Source organism: Neofelis nebulosa, chromosome 2 (assembly GCF_028018385.1).
Source record: "Neofelis nebulosa isolate mNeoNeb1 chromosome 2, mNeoNeb1.pri, whole genome shotgun sequence".
Lineage (NCBI taxonomy): Eukaryota > Metazoa > Chordata > Mammalia > Carnivora > Felidae > Neofelis > Neofelis nebulosa.
In genome coordinates this window covers 178,027,902-178,039,973 of record NC_080783.1, presented here as the reverse complement: position 1 = coordinate 178,039,973, position 12,072 = coordinate 178,027,902, and the positions used below count along the sequence as shown (strand labels likewise).

Sequence of the window (12,072 nt, the reverse complement as noted above, 5' to 3'; positions counted from 1 at the left end):
TCCTCAGAGGACTCTGCTATCAGGGCCAGACCATCCAGCTCTGGTCACTATTTACTGTATAGTATTATTGAACCTTTAAGACCCAGTCCCTAAAGTTACGACACAAACAGATGTCCTCGGGGTTTCCGGCGCTGGGGCTTCTGCTGGGGAGGCTCATCCTTCGCATTGGAGATCCTGATGAGGAGATTGGCCGGAAGGCTCTGGACGGCATCATCATCCTCTACACCATCCTGGAGCTCCAAAAACGTAAGCCCTTCGGCATGCCTCTGAGGCGAGGCTTCTGGGCAGGTGCTCAGCCTGGGAATCTGCTGGAGCCTCCAGTGGGGTCTGCAGAAGCTGGTATGAAGTCTCAGTCCCCACAGAACCAGAGGAGAAGGGCTACAAACAAACCTATTTTGATTTAAGCAATCCTTCTATCCGAGCCCCTCCTCGCCTTCCAGTGTCATTTTTAACAATTATTTTTATTTACGAAAAAATTTTTTGAGAGAGAGAAAATGAATGAGTGGGGGAGGGGCAGAGGGAGAGAAAGAGAATCTTAAGCAGGTCTCACTCTCAGCCCAGAACCCGATGCGGGGCTCCATCCCGCAGCTCTGGAATCACGACCTGAGCTGAAATCAAGAGTCAGGCATTCAAGCGACTGAGCCACCCAGGCGCCCAAGTGTAATTTGTGACTCCCATTTGCACAGCCCTACGATGGCACCATATGCCCACTCGGGCACGGTAGCTCTCATGTGCTGAGAGCAGGGCAAGGCTGTGTCTTAATTCACCACTGCATTCCGAAGGCCCGGCCCTGGGCCTGGGCACGGGGTGGGTGCTCGGCGAATCTTCTATTGAACGAATGAACAAAGAACAGGTCCCACGTTAGCGTCTGGAGTAGCTAAGACCTGCAGGTGGGAGAACAATGCCGGATCCAGCTTTAGGGAGCCGGTGACGTGAAATGAGCTGACACAGGCACCCATCTGGCACTGAACCTAGGGGCACAGAGTCTCCGCTGTTACCTGCCTCCTCCCTTTCTCCACAGTCCCGACCTTGCCCAAGGGACTTCGGCATGTTTCAACTTTCCTGGCTCTGGAGGCAGAGTGCCCGGGCAATCTGAAATCACATTTAACTGGGTATCTTGTATTTCCTCTGGTGACCCCCAGACCCGCACTGTTAGATTCTCAAGGGTGACGTGGTTTGTCCACGCCCACTGAGTGTAGCCAGCAGCAAAGCTTGGCTTTGAACCTGGGTCTGTCTGATTCCAGGTGTCAAGCTTCCTCCCTTTACAGACAACCCACACATCTGGTCCATATAGTCCTTCTGCCTCGACGGCCCTTTCTTCTGTTTATGTCTTGCGTACCCTGGAGGGGATCCAGGTAGGACCCAGGCTGGGCCACAATAAGGCCTTAGGAAACGAGCCTGAAATATGTTTCCTTCAACAAAAAACATGCCAGGTCTATTCTAGACACCAACAATACAGCAATGAAGTTAAATAATCCTCCCTATTGAACTTAGCTTCTTGTCGTCAGGAGACAACCAAATAAACAAGTAATACATAAAGTCAGATGATGATGGGCGCTAAAGGGAAAAAAGGCAGAAAAGGGAGTGTGGGAAGGCCAGGGTAGTGTAGAGGTGTCATTACACATGCACCAGGACAGCAAACGGGAAACGCACAGCTCGCTTCGTGGGATGTGCAGCCACGGGGGCCCTCGTGCCCCGCCCGTGGACGCATGTCTGGTCCCCACCGGAACACCATTTGTCAGCATCCCCTGAAGCTGAGCCTAGATCCACCCTAGGGCCCAGCAGGTACACCCCTAGCTACGTACCTAACAAATGTGTGCCTGACATTCCCCAAAAGGCACGGACAGACTAGGCATACCAGAATGTTCGAGCAGCACTACAGCTGGAGACCACCCAAATGTCCGTCGGAAGTAGGAGAAAGAAATAAATGCTGGTGTCTTCACACCGTGGAAAGTGACGTGGCACCAAGACATCTAACCTGTGGGTTTAGGAGCCAGGACAGTGGTCACCCCGGGTCGGGGAGGGGACAGGGGACTGAAAGGGAGCCAAGAGGCGCTTCTAGGCGCTGACCACATTCTGTTTCTTGACCTGGGTGCCGGCTTACATGAACATATTCACTACGTAACAATGGGCCAAGCTGGTTACCTACGATTTGTGTACTTCCTACATCTATGTTTAATAAAAAGTTAAAAAAAAAAAGGGGGGGGGTGGTCGGGCCTTACGGAGCAGGCTTTCTTCTTGCAGGAGCCAGAGATAAGGAAGAGACCAATAAGAAGGAGCTGTATGAGAGCAACAAGCGATTCCTGGGGCCCTACAACCCTGTCTGCCCATGCCAGAATATTCTGCGTGTGATCGCGGTGACCGCCTGCTACCCATCAGCCCCGGGGCTTTCCTGGGAACAGCCCGCCCCAGTGCCTTCTCCCCGCCTTCCCTCTTTCCAAGCTCAAGTCCCCTTTAAGGAAGCCTTTCCCAACCACATGGGCCCACCCTGAGTGCCCTGACCTCCCCTGGTCTGTGCCCAGAAGCATATCCCCTCTTCTGGGAGCAGGGGCCATGTCGCCCCTTCTTTTGTAGTTCCTCCCCAAAGGGTTGGACACCCACAGATGAACGGAGTATGCGTGGCCTGCCTGCTGACTTCTGCGTGCGTCGCTAGGGGTCTGTCCATGGGTGTCAGTGCCTCTGTGCCTGTTTCAGGAATTTGGAGACTTCCTGGGACCCCAGCAGGTGAAGGACCTGCTGTTAGCAGCCCTGGAAGGCTTGAAAGGCAGCTCAGAAGCCCGGGGGAACGACTTGGGGGAGATGATGCAGCTGGCCTCGGAGGTCACCATCAGCTCGGTGCTGGAGTGGTACCACCACAGGGTGGTGGAGGTGGTAAGGCCCCCTGCAGGCAGGGACTGGGCAGGGAGACCCTGCAGGGCCTGCTCATCCCTTGGGACCGGCCATCTGGCAGTGGCAGGATGGGGGGTGCTGGAACCCCAAGGCACCGGGGCGGGGCATGGGTGGTGGTGGTGGTGGTGGTGGTGAGTTCTAGGTGCCTCGACTTGCAGGTGAGAAAGAACTCACTTGATCCGGTGGGGGTGGGGAGGGCAGTGAGGACCCCTGGCTGTCTCCCAGGGAAGGAGCAGGCGTGCCGCTCCCCCCTCTCTCCCCTCTCTCTCCTGGGGCCCTCCTCTCTCTCTCTCCTCTCCCCTGTCACTCTATCCTGTCACCCCCACTTCCTTCCTCCTCTCATCTCCATGATCTCCCCACGCCTGCCTCCGGCCTTCTCCAACCGGCCACCCGCCTGCTCATGGCCACCCCCGGCTGTGCCCCAGATCCCAGAAATCATGCAGGCCATCTACATGCAGCTGAACCACATCCAGGAGCCACGGGCCCGCCAGGTGGCCCTGCTGCCCGTCTCCCTCCTGGCCAGCTCCTTCATGACCGAGGTGGTCGTGGCCCTGCTCACGTGTCCCCTCCCGCTGGACAGGTACCGACTGAGGGGTTCCCGCCACCACTCCCAGGTTGGAGCAGCCCCCATCCTGGGCTAGGAACCTGTCCTTCCACCCAGAGAAGGCCCTTGCCATCCCAGCTGGTCGCTTTTCCGTAAGATCTGTGGTGCCTCTGACAGCCATTCAGCATTTCCAAAGCACTGGATACGTCCATGCAGGGCGCTAATACCTTCTCTCCTTGGTACAACAACCCCATTCTACAGATGGGCAAACTAAGGGGAAGTCTCTTGTCCTCGGCACCCAGTGAGCAAGCAACAGGATGAGGACCTAAACTCACATTTGACCAACTCCAAGCCGCTCTAGGGGTGCCGTAGAAAGGAGGCTTGAGTGTTGGTCCTGCCCCTGCCTCCACCTGCTGTGTGCTCTTGGGTGGTTTACTTGCCTGTGCTGGGCTTCAGTTTTCCCCTAGAGGCAGAAGGAGAACTACTCCCTGCAGAATTCCCACCCCAGATGGCTGGTTGTGACAAGTAATGCAGCCAGCTGAGCTAAGTGCCTGCCCAGGGCTGGACGCTGCAAGGGACCTGATGGGCAGAGGGGACCGTGGCCAGAGAGGCCAGACTGACTGCTCCAGCCTCCCAGTCCAGGAAACATGCCCACACGTTTCTGAATGAACAGAACAAGGCAGCAAGTTGGGGGACCCACGCCTTAAGATGGTTGTTTGAGCATGAGGGCAGAATTGTGCAGGGCTGTGTGACAAGGTGTGTCTAGTAGGGACAGCTGGTACCATTCACAGAGGCCAGGGAGATCAGTTAGGAAGGTGAGGGCCAGGGTGATACATCCCCCTCCTCCCACCTGGAAGAATTTAACCCTTTTTGGCCACCCCACCCCCACTCCAGAGGGTTTCTTCTTGGAATCACTAAACCTTCAGACTCTTAAGCCTGGTGGAGGCGGGGAGGGGGGGGTGGCACACCTGACATCGGAGTCACTCAGGATATAGGACAGAGCAATGACAGGGACTCCTCTTCCCAGGAGTCCTTGCAGCAGCCCATGCAGCAGGCCAGACAGCACTGGGACAAAATTTAAGGCGGCCTGGCTCTCAGGGGCCACGCCTCCACTTGCATGAGCCCCAGAGAGAGGGTCTCCTTACATCTTGTGCCCTGGAGGCCTCACATTCCCCACTCGGGGCTTAAGAGCTGGTCTCTTGGGCCTCCCAGGTGAAAGGTATAGGAGCTGCCCTGGCTTAGATGGCTCAGGCCTCCTGGGAACCACTGTCTCTCACAAAAGCTCTATAGACTTGGCTTCTGGGGTCCCCACAGGGGGCAAGCCCCGTCCCAAGAGCCACCGCACCCCGGGAAGCTCAATGCTACAGCGTCCTCATCGGTTCTTAGAGTTAATTTATAGTTCCTCCCAGCCCAGATGCAATTTACCAATTGGGTCATTTTTACTATAAGCGATGTTGCCTAGCAACATAGTTGACATACTATCTTTATCATGTTTCCAGGGGAACAGAGCTGGAAAGTTAATGGAAGGTTCACATGCTCATGCAGAAGGGGGAAAGGGTTCTGTTAACCCGTTAGTGCACTGGCCGGTCAGTGCTTTCAGCTCCCCGTGACAGGAGTGCTCACAGGCTGGCCCAGATGCTCTCCCCTGCCTGGAGTACTGACTTCTAGGGGACAGGAGCAGGCACTCCTTGAGATTGTGTGACCAATGCAAGGTCCAGGTCCTAAGGGGCCCCCTGGCATAGAGGAATGATCACAGGTTTTGAAGGCTGGTCCCTTCCTGACTCTGTAGCTCATTAGCTGTGTAGTCTCGGACTGGTGATTTCACCTCTCTGAGCCTCAACTCCCATCTGTAAGATGAGAATAACAACCCACCTCGAGGGTCATTTGAGAATTCAGTGACCTTGAATGTCTTGAATATCTCGTTCACGGCTATATGCCCAGAGGTTTGCTTAGTGCCTGGCGTATAGCAGGGGCTCCATATTTGCTGAATAAGTCGTGTATAAAGCACCTGATATGATACGGGAAATAGGGTTTTCAATAATTGTTAGCCCCCTGCCTCTTAGAGAGTGTTTTCTGGACCATTCCTTGATGACTCACCCATGGGTGCCATTTCGAGGGCATCTTGTCTTCTTCCCAAAACTGCTGGGAGGCTGGGTGGGGCTAGTGCCCTGGTCCCCACTAACCATCTCCCAACCCCTGACCTCCCAGCAACGGCGCAGAGATGTGGAGGCAGCTGATACTGTGCAAGCCCAGCTGTGATATCCGAGACCTCCTGGATCTGCTCCTGATGAGCCTGAAGGAGAAGCCCTTCACCAAGAAGTGCCGGGCCTCGATCGTGCCCTTAGCGGTGAGGACCCACATCGCCTACCCCATGACTGCCTGGTCCTAGGCTCCTGCCTCCTCCCCGCCTGCTGAGCTGAGCTCAGCACACCCAGCTTCTAGTGCCCTGCTCTGCCAAGAGCTAGTTGTGCGCCTTGGGCACACTTGTCCATCTCTGGGCTCTTGTTTGTGACCCACTGGATGGCCCAGTACTGCTGCTTACAGGGACAGCAGCAGCCTGGGAGGAGGAGACCGAATGACCTGGGACACACAGACCTGAGTCTGAGATCTGGCTTTGCTGAGTTAGTATTTTGTGACCTAAGGAAGTCACTTCACCTCCCTGAGGCTCAGTCTCTGCATCTGTAAATGGAAACGATAAAGTCTGCTCCCTATGGTGGCTGAGAAGGTGGCTGCCAGACTCAGAGGTCAGCCCTGAGAACACAGGAGGCAATACGACTGCAGGAAGGTGACTGGGTGGGAGGATAGATTTCTCTCCGCTTCTGTCATTGGCACCTTGGTCCTAGGCAGCTAGATAATACCCCTGCTCATTTCCCTGCTTCCACTCCAGCTCCTCCTACAATCTGTACCGCAGCCAAAAAATCTTTGAAAATGCACCTCTGCTCTTCTCAATACCCTCAATGCCTTCCCATTGCCCTTGAGAATAGCACGGTGTTCCTACCTGTGCTTAAGGCCGTGCACCCTTTGCCAGCCTCACCACACTCTGCGGTCTCTCTTACTAAGCCCAGCCTTGTTGTTCTTCGTCAGAAGTTCATACACACTACGCAATCTCCGTCACAGGGCCTTTGCACATGCTGTCTCTCTCCTGAACTTCTCTCCACTAACCTAAATCCTACTCATCCCCCAGCTCTCAAGTCAAGCATCACCTCCTCGGGGAAGCCCGCCTTTATCTCCCTGACATGATCAAATCTGTGCATATTATACTTTGCTTCACATACTTTATCTTGGGAGAACTTACCCCAGTTGTGATTTGACAATAGTGTGTGGAGTCCTTTGAGTAATCTGTGGGATGCACGAATTCAGTGCCTGAACCTGTTTTGCCCACCAGGATATCCCTAATGTCTAGCCTATACCAGTACATAGTAGACAGTAAAAAAAAAATTGTTGAACTGATTCATTTAGTCAACAACAGTAATTGAGCACCTACTGTGTGCCGGGCACACATAAATTCTGGGGATTCAGCAGAGAACAAGGCATGCTGGTGGAGAGAAGCAAAGACATGGTGGGTGGAGGGGGTGGGTGATGTTACCCCTTAACAGAGGAGGACAGTGTTGCTCGGTGACATCCCAGGTCTTAGCCAAGGTCACAGAGCTAGTGAGTGGTGGGGCCAGGGCTCGGACCCTGATCTCCTAGCTCTGAATCCTGCGTTTTGCCACCATGTCCCTTTGCCCCTTTCCCCCAGCACTGAGTTCTATGAATAAGGCATGGGCACCCGCTCCTTCCCTGATTTGGTCACTCATCGTTTCCTCTTTCAGTCGTTGTGTGTTAGTGTATTCTTGAGTCACTCATTTGTGCTTTTTGTTCAAGCGTAGTCTGAGCATGGATACAGTGCAGACTCATTTATCTTACGGTGTTGACAAACCATTTGAGCAAGACTGAGCCAAGAGCAGAGCCCTGTAGCACATCATTAGAGACTTCTCTTTATCCTGCTGACCGTGTTCTTTGGATACAAGCGTTATCTTTGGTCTACTGAAAAATGTAAAGGCTCTGAGTCCCAGAGGCTTAGCTTAGCTTGCCCCTCCCTCACTATATAACCATCTCTAGCCTTGGTATTTAGATCTGTAAAATGGGCAGTAATAGCTCCTGCCTTGTCTATCTTACCTGTTCAGACAAGTGAAATAGTGTGTGTGGAAGGGCTTCCCGAGCTGTAAAGTACAAATAACTGCCATTCGTGGTCCCCACCCAGCCCTCAATGTGTGACTTGTTTCCCTGGGAACATGCCAACTTCACAATCCAAGGCTTTTCCCTTGGGCTGGCTGCCTGGGGGCATGGATCTTGGCCATTTCTTCGTAAAGAAGGCTTCTTTCCCACCCCTCCCCTCATTCACCCTCCATCACCTGTGGGGCTGGCGAGAAGAGGACCAGAGACCCCAGTTTACAGAGGATGAATGAATCTGAGGCCCAAAGAGGGCTAGGGAGTGGTGGGACCAGAATGAGCCATCCAATCTTTTTTTTTTTAAATTTTGTTTTTTCAACGTTTTTTATTTATTTTTGGGACAGAGAGAGACAGAGCATGAACGGGGGAGGGGCAGAGAGAGAGGGAGGCACAGAAGCGGAAACAGGCTCCAGGCTCCGAGCCATCAGCCCAGAGCCTGACGCGGGGCTCGAACTCACGGACCGCGAGATCGTGACCTGGCTGAAGTCGGACGCTTAACCGACTGCGCCACCCAGGCGCCCCAATGAGCCATCCAATCTTGTGACCTCCCCCTGCCCCTGCACTCTCCTCCTGCCAGTTAGGCCTTAGTGGGCCGAGTGGGAGGTGGGCCCAGGCCAGGACAGACTGGATAGCAGGTGGAGAGGTTGGAAGGTGAGCACCCGTCAGGTCCCAGGGAGCATCGTGGGTCAAATACCAACAAAACCAAGCTTCCGGGACTTTGGAGGGCTGGTGTGGGGAGTCATGGATGGAAGGGGCAGGGGCGTGATCAGTAGGCGTGGAGTGACAGTCCAGGTCTGGGCCTCCCTGGCTCCCACTCAAGGCTGGGGTTTATTTCTCTTGGTTGCTGGGCACCAGGGGATCCAGTGAGGGTGGCCTGGTTTAATGGGCCAAACTGAAGGGGCAATGGGTGCCCCCTCACGATCTCTGTGCCTGTGTTATGAATGAGGAAGAGGCAGGGCATCCTGTACCTGGTGTCTGAGTCCCAGACACCTGGGACTTGAGTCCCAGCCCTGCTCCCAAGGGCTGGGTGACCATGGGTAAGTGTCTTCTCCCTTCTGAGTTTGTCTCCCCACCTTCACAACGGGATCAAGACCCCGCCTGACAGGGGCACCTGGGCGGGGCTCAGGCGGTTAAGCATCTTAACTTCTGCTCAGGTCATGATCTCACAGTTCATGAGTTTGAGCCCCGAGTCCGGCTCTGAGCTGACAGCTCAGAGTCTGGAGCCTACTTCTCGGGTTATGTCTCTCTCTCTCTCTCTCTCTCTCTCTCAAAGATAAACATTAAAAACAATTTTAAAAAGACTCTACCTGACAAAAGGTGGGAGAGGATCCCTCTACCATGATTGTTCCAGGGTTGTGTCAACATCAAGGAGGCAGGCTATTGTTCTCGTGTAGGGCTCACCCAGAGAGCCAGGAGTTGGGGTGCAATAGGGAGCGTAGAGAGCTGGGCTCTCCCAATTAAAAAACAAATTTTTTTTAATATACTTAATTTGAGAGAGAGACAGAGCAAGCAGGGGAGGGACAGAGAGAGAGAGGGAGAGAGACAATCCCAAGCAGGCTCCACACTGTCAGCACAGAGCCCCATGCGGGGCTAGAACTCATGAACTGTGAGATCATGACCTGAGCCGAAACCCAGAGTCGGAGGCTTAACTGACTGAGCCACCAGGCTGGTCTCTCCCAATCCGAGCCCAAGAAGAGCAAAGGTCCAGGTCCAGCTTGCTAGCGAAGTGACCCGGGCCCCTACCGGAGCCTGCAGCCAGCCTCCCCTCCGCCCCCAGGCAGCCAGCGGGCTGTGCGAGCTCCTGTCGGTCAGCAGCTGCGTGGGCTGCGTGAGGCGCATCTACCCCCAGCTGCTCCTGGCCCTGCTCATTCAGGTCCATTACCACATCGGCCTCAACCTGTCTGGCCGCGTGGCTTTGCGCAAGGACGCCAAGAAGGACGCCCAGCCCTCCGTCTTCGTACCTGTGCGGTATGTCCACTGCGGGGGAGCCACCCAGCGAGGGCCCTTTCGAGCGTCGTCAGGGTGATCGATCAATAGAAATTAGCTTTGGGACTAAAGGAGAAAACAGAAGCACACTTTTACGAGAGCCAGTACATTTCTTCAACAACTGTTTCGGAGCATCTGCTGTGATGTGTGGGCCAGGCTCTGGCTGACACTGGACAACGGCAAGCAATCAGCTCACAATTTCATTTCTCCCCCGGGCTCTCTAGAGATATTATTTGTATTAGAGTTGTATCTGCGGCCCACCATTCTATTTTCTATTTTTTAATATAGTACCTTTTCAAATGTTTATTTTTGATAGAGCAAGCCCACGTGCAAGTGGGGGAGGGGCAGAGCGAGTGGGGGGACAGAGGATCCCAAGCAGGCTCTGGGCTGATGACAGAGAGCCCGATGCCGGCCTTGAACTCATGAACCGTGAAACCATGACCTGAGCCGAAGTCAGACGCTTAACCGACTGAGGCCCCCAGGAACCATCCCCCCCCAACCGTTTTATTTTTAATTATTAACCGGTGTAGGTAATACACGCACATGGGTAAAAGTCTCAAAAGACGTTGGAGGTGAGTCTCCTTTCCTCTCCTTACCCAGTGACCCTCCCCAGAAAAACCGGGTTCTTTCATACCCTTCCCCAGCTGGTTTATGCAGAGATAAGCACACACTTAGATTTCTGTTTTTATACCAACGGTAGCGGACTTTACAGTTAGACATTTTTGCTTTGAGCAGCTACTATATCTTGGAGATCATACATGTAGAGCTGCCTCATTATTTTTAACAGCTGCATAATATCCCCGTAAGTGCAGTTTCAAGGTGCCATAGTCTATTTAACCAGGATCCTCTCGATTTAGGTACTTTGCAGCCCTTGGCACTTACAGACAGTGCTGCAGTGAGCTCGTGTGTATGTCTCTAGGCGTGACTGTACATGTGGGACGAATTCTTGAAAATAGAAAGGGCGTGTCCAAGGGTCCCTGCATCGAAATCTCGAGCTGGAACAGGGATGCGCAGTGGAAAGTGCTGGTGAGCAGTGAGTGATGAAGGGGAACACGGCAGCACCCCCTGCGGCACCCAGTTTGCCGAAGCGCCCTCCCCCGAGGGCACGGAGTGCAGCCGTGTGTGAGAATGACCGTCCCACGCCTTTGCCGGCACCAGGAACAGACACGTTTATCTCTGCGGATCTGAAAGTTGGAAAAAACGCTGTGATTTTCATTCGCGCCCCTGTTATTTTGAATGAGGTGGCAGGTGAAATGCCGTTTGTGTTTCCTGTTCTGTGAGCAGTGTTTGCCCCGTTTTACACCGGACTGCTGGGGATTTTTCCGGTGAGAGCGTTTTCTGTGCTAAGGACGTTAAGTCTTTGTCACTCGTGTTCCAGTTTGTCACTTAACCTGCAACATTTCATGGTCGTTTGCCATCCAGAAGGTTTACGTTTGTGTGTAGTTGAGTTTATCAGTCTTTTTGTTTTTAATGTTCATTAAAAAAAAGTTTTGGTTTTTTTTTTTTGAGAGAGAGAGAGGATGCAAGTGAGCAAGGGGCAGAGAGAGAGAGAGAGAGAGAGAGAGGAAGGTGGCGGGGGGGGGGGGGGGAGAGGGAGAGAGAGAATCCCAAGCAGGCTCCACATTGTCACGTGGGGCTGGAGCTCATGAACCCTGAGGTCATGACCTGAGTGGAAATCAAGAGTTGGACGCTTAACCTATTGAGCCACCCAAGTGCCCCTGTCAGTCTTTTCTTTTTTGGCTTCTGTTGTGTAATGCTCAGAGGGGTACACGTTGAGGGGCGGAGGGTGAGCCCTTGTGTGGTGGGGCTTGAAGTTAGAGCACCTTGGATTTGAGTGCTGGTTCCATCATTTAGGCTGTGTCCACTGGGTAAACTGCTTTAGCCTCTTGGCGGCCTGGTGTTCTTGCCTACGAAATGGGGGCAGTCTTCCTGCCCCACAGGTGTGGTGGAAGGACAAACAGGACTGCATCCCAGCGCGACACCGCGTGCCAAGGCCGGGGCACCCATGCTGACTCCGCCGGCACTCGTGAGGCCGGTACCCCTGACTCAGAAAGCCGGCAGGCTCCGGGGCAAACAGAAGCAGAGGAAAGCAGAGGAGGCGCTGGGTGGGGGAGGGAAGGGGAGCACGTGGCGGAGAAGTTCTCGACTGTCTAGTGATGAAGAGCGTGGCCTCCCTGAGCCAGGCGTCCGGGGAGCGTCCCCCCGCCCCGCGTAATGAAGTCCACTTCTGCGCTCTGCGGCAGTCCCGCACTTGGACGCAGCTCCGCCTTGGGTCGTTGGCCACCCCCCACCCCCACCCCGCTGCAGGGTCAGGGCAACACATGCTCTGCTTTGCTGGGAAAAGCTGAGAACCTTCCAGGGAGGTGACGCTCCCGGAGTGGGTGTTTGGGGGAGACAAAGGAGCCGCGCCACCGTTCCCAGACTTTCTCTTAGGGTCGCCT

General features: G+C 54.3%; 1 protein-coding gene across 8 annotated transcripts in view; it reads left to right on the top strand.

Moving 5' to 3' along the window:
- Positions 1–12,072, top strand: part of MROH7 (maestro heat like repeat family member 7) — a 59,776-nt gene that overhangs the window by 32,870 nt on the left and 14,834 nt on the right. For 7 of the 8 annotated variants that reach the window (XM_058717297.1, XM_058717303.1, XM_058717300.1 and 4 more), the window contains 6 exons: positions 111–246; positions 2,245–2,357; positions 2,695–2,871; positions 3,315–3,469; positions 5,642–5,780; positions 9,423–9,613. In XM_058717297.1, the coding sequence (XP_058573280.1) occupies positions 111–246; positions 2,245–2,357; positions 2,695–2,871; positions 3,315–3,469; positions 5,642–5,780; positions 9,423–9,613 (911 nt within the window). The remainder of the gene's footprint in view (positions 1–110; positions 247–2,244; positions 2,358–2,694; positions 2,872–3,314; positions 3,470–5,641; positions 5,781–9,422; positions 9,614–12,072) is intronic. The other variant, XM_058717299.1, reaches the window with a different exon arrangement.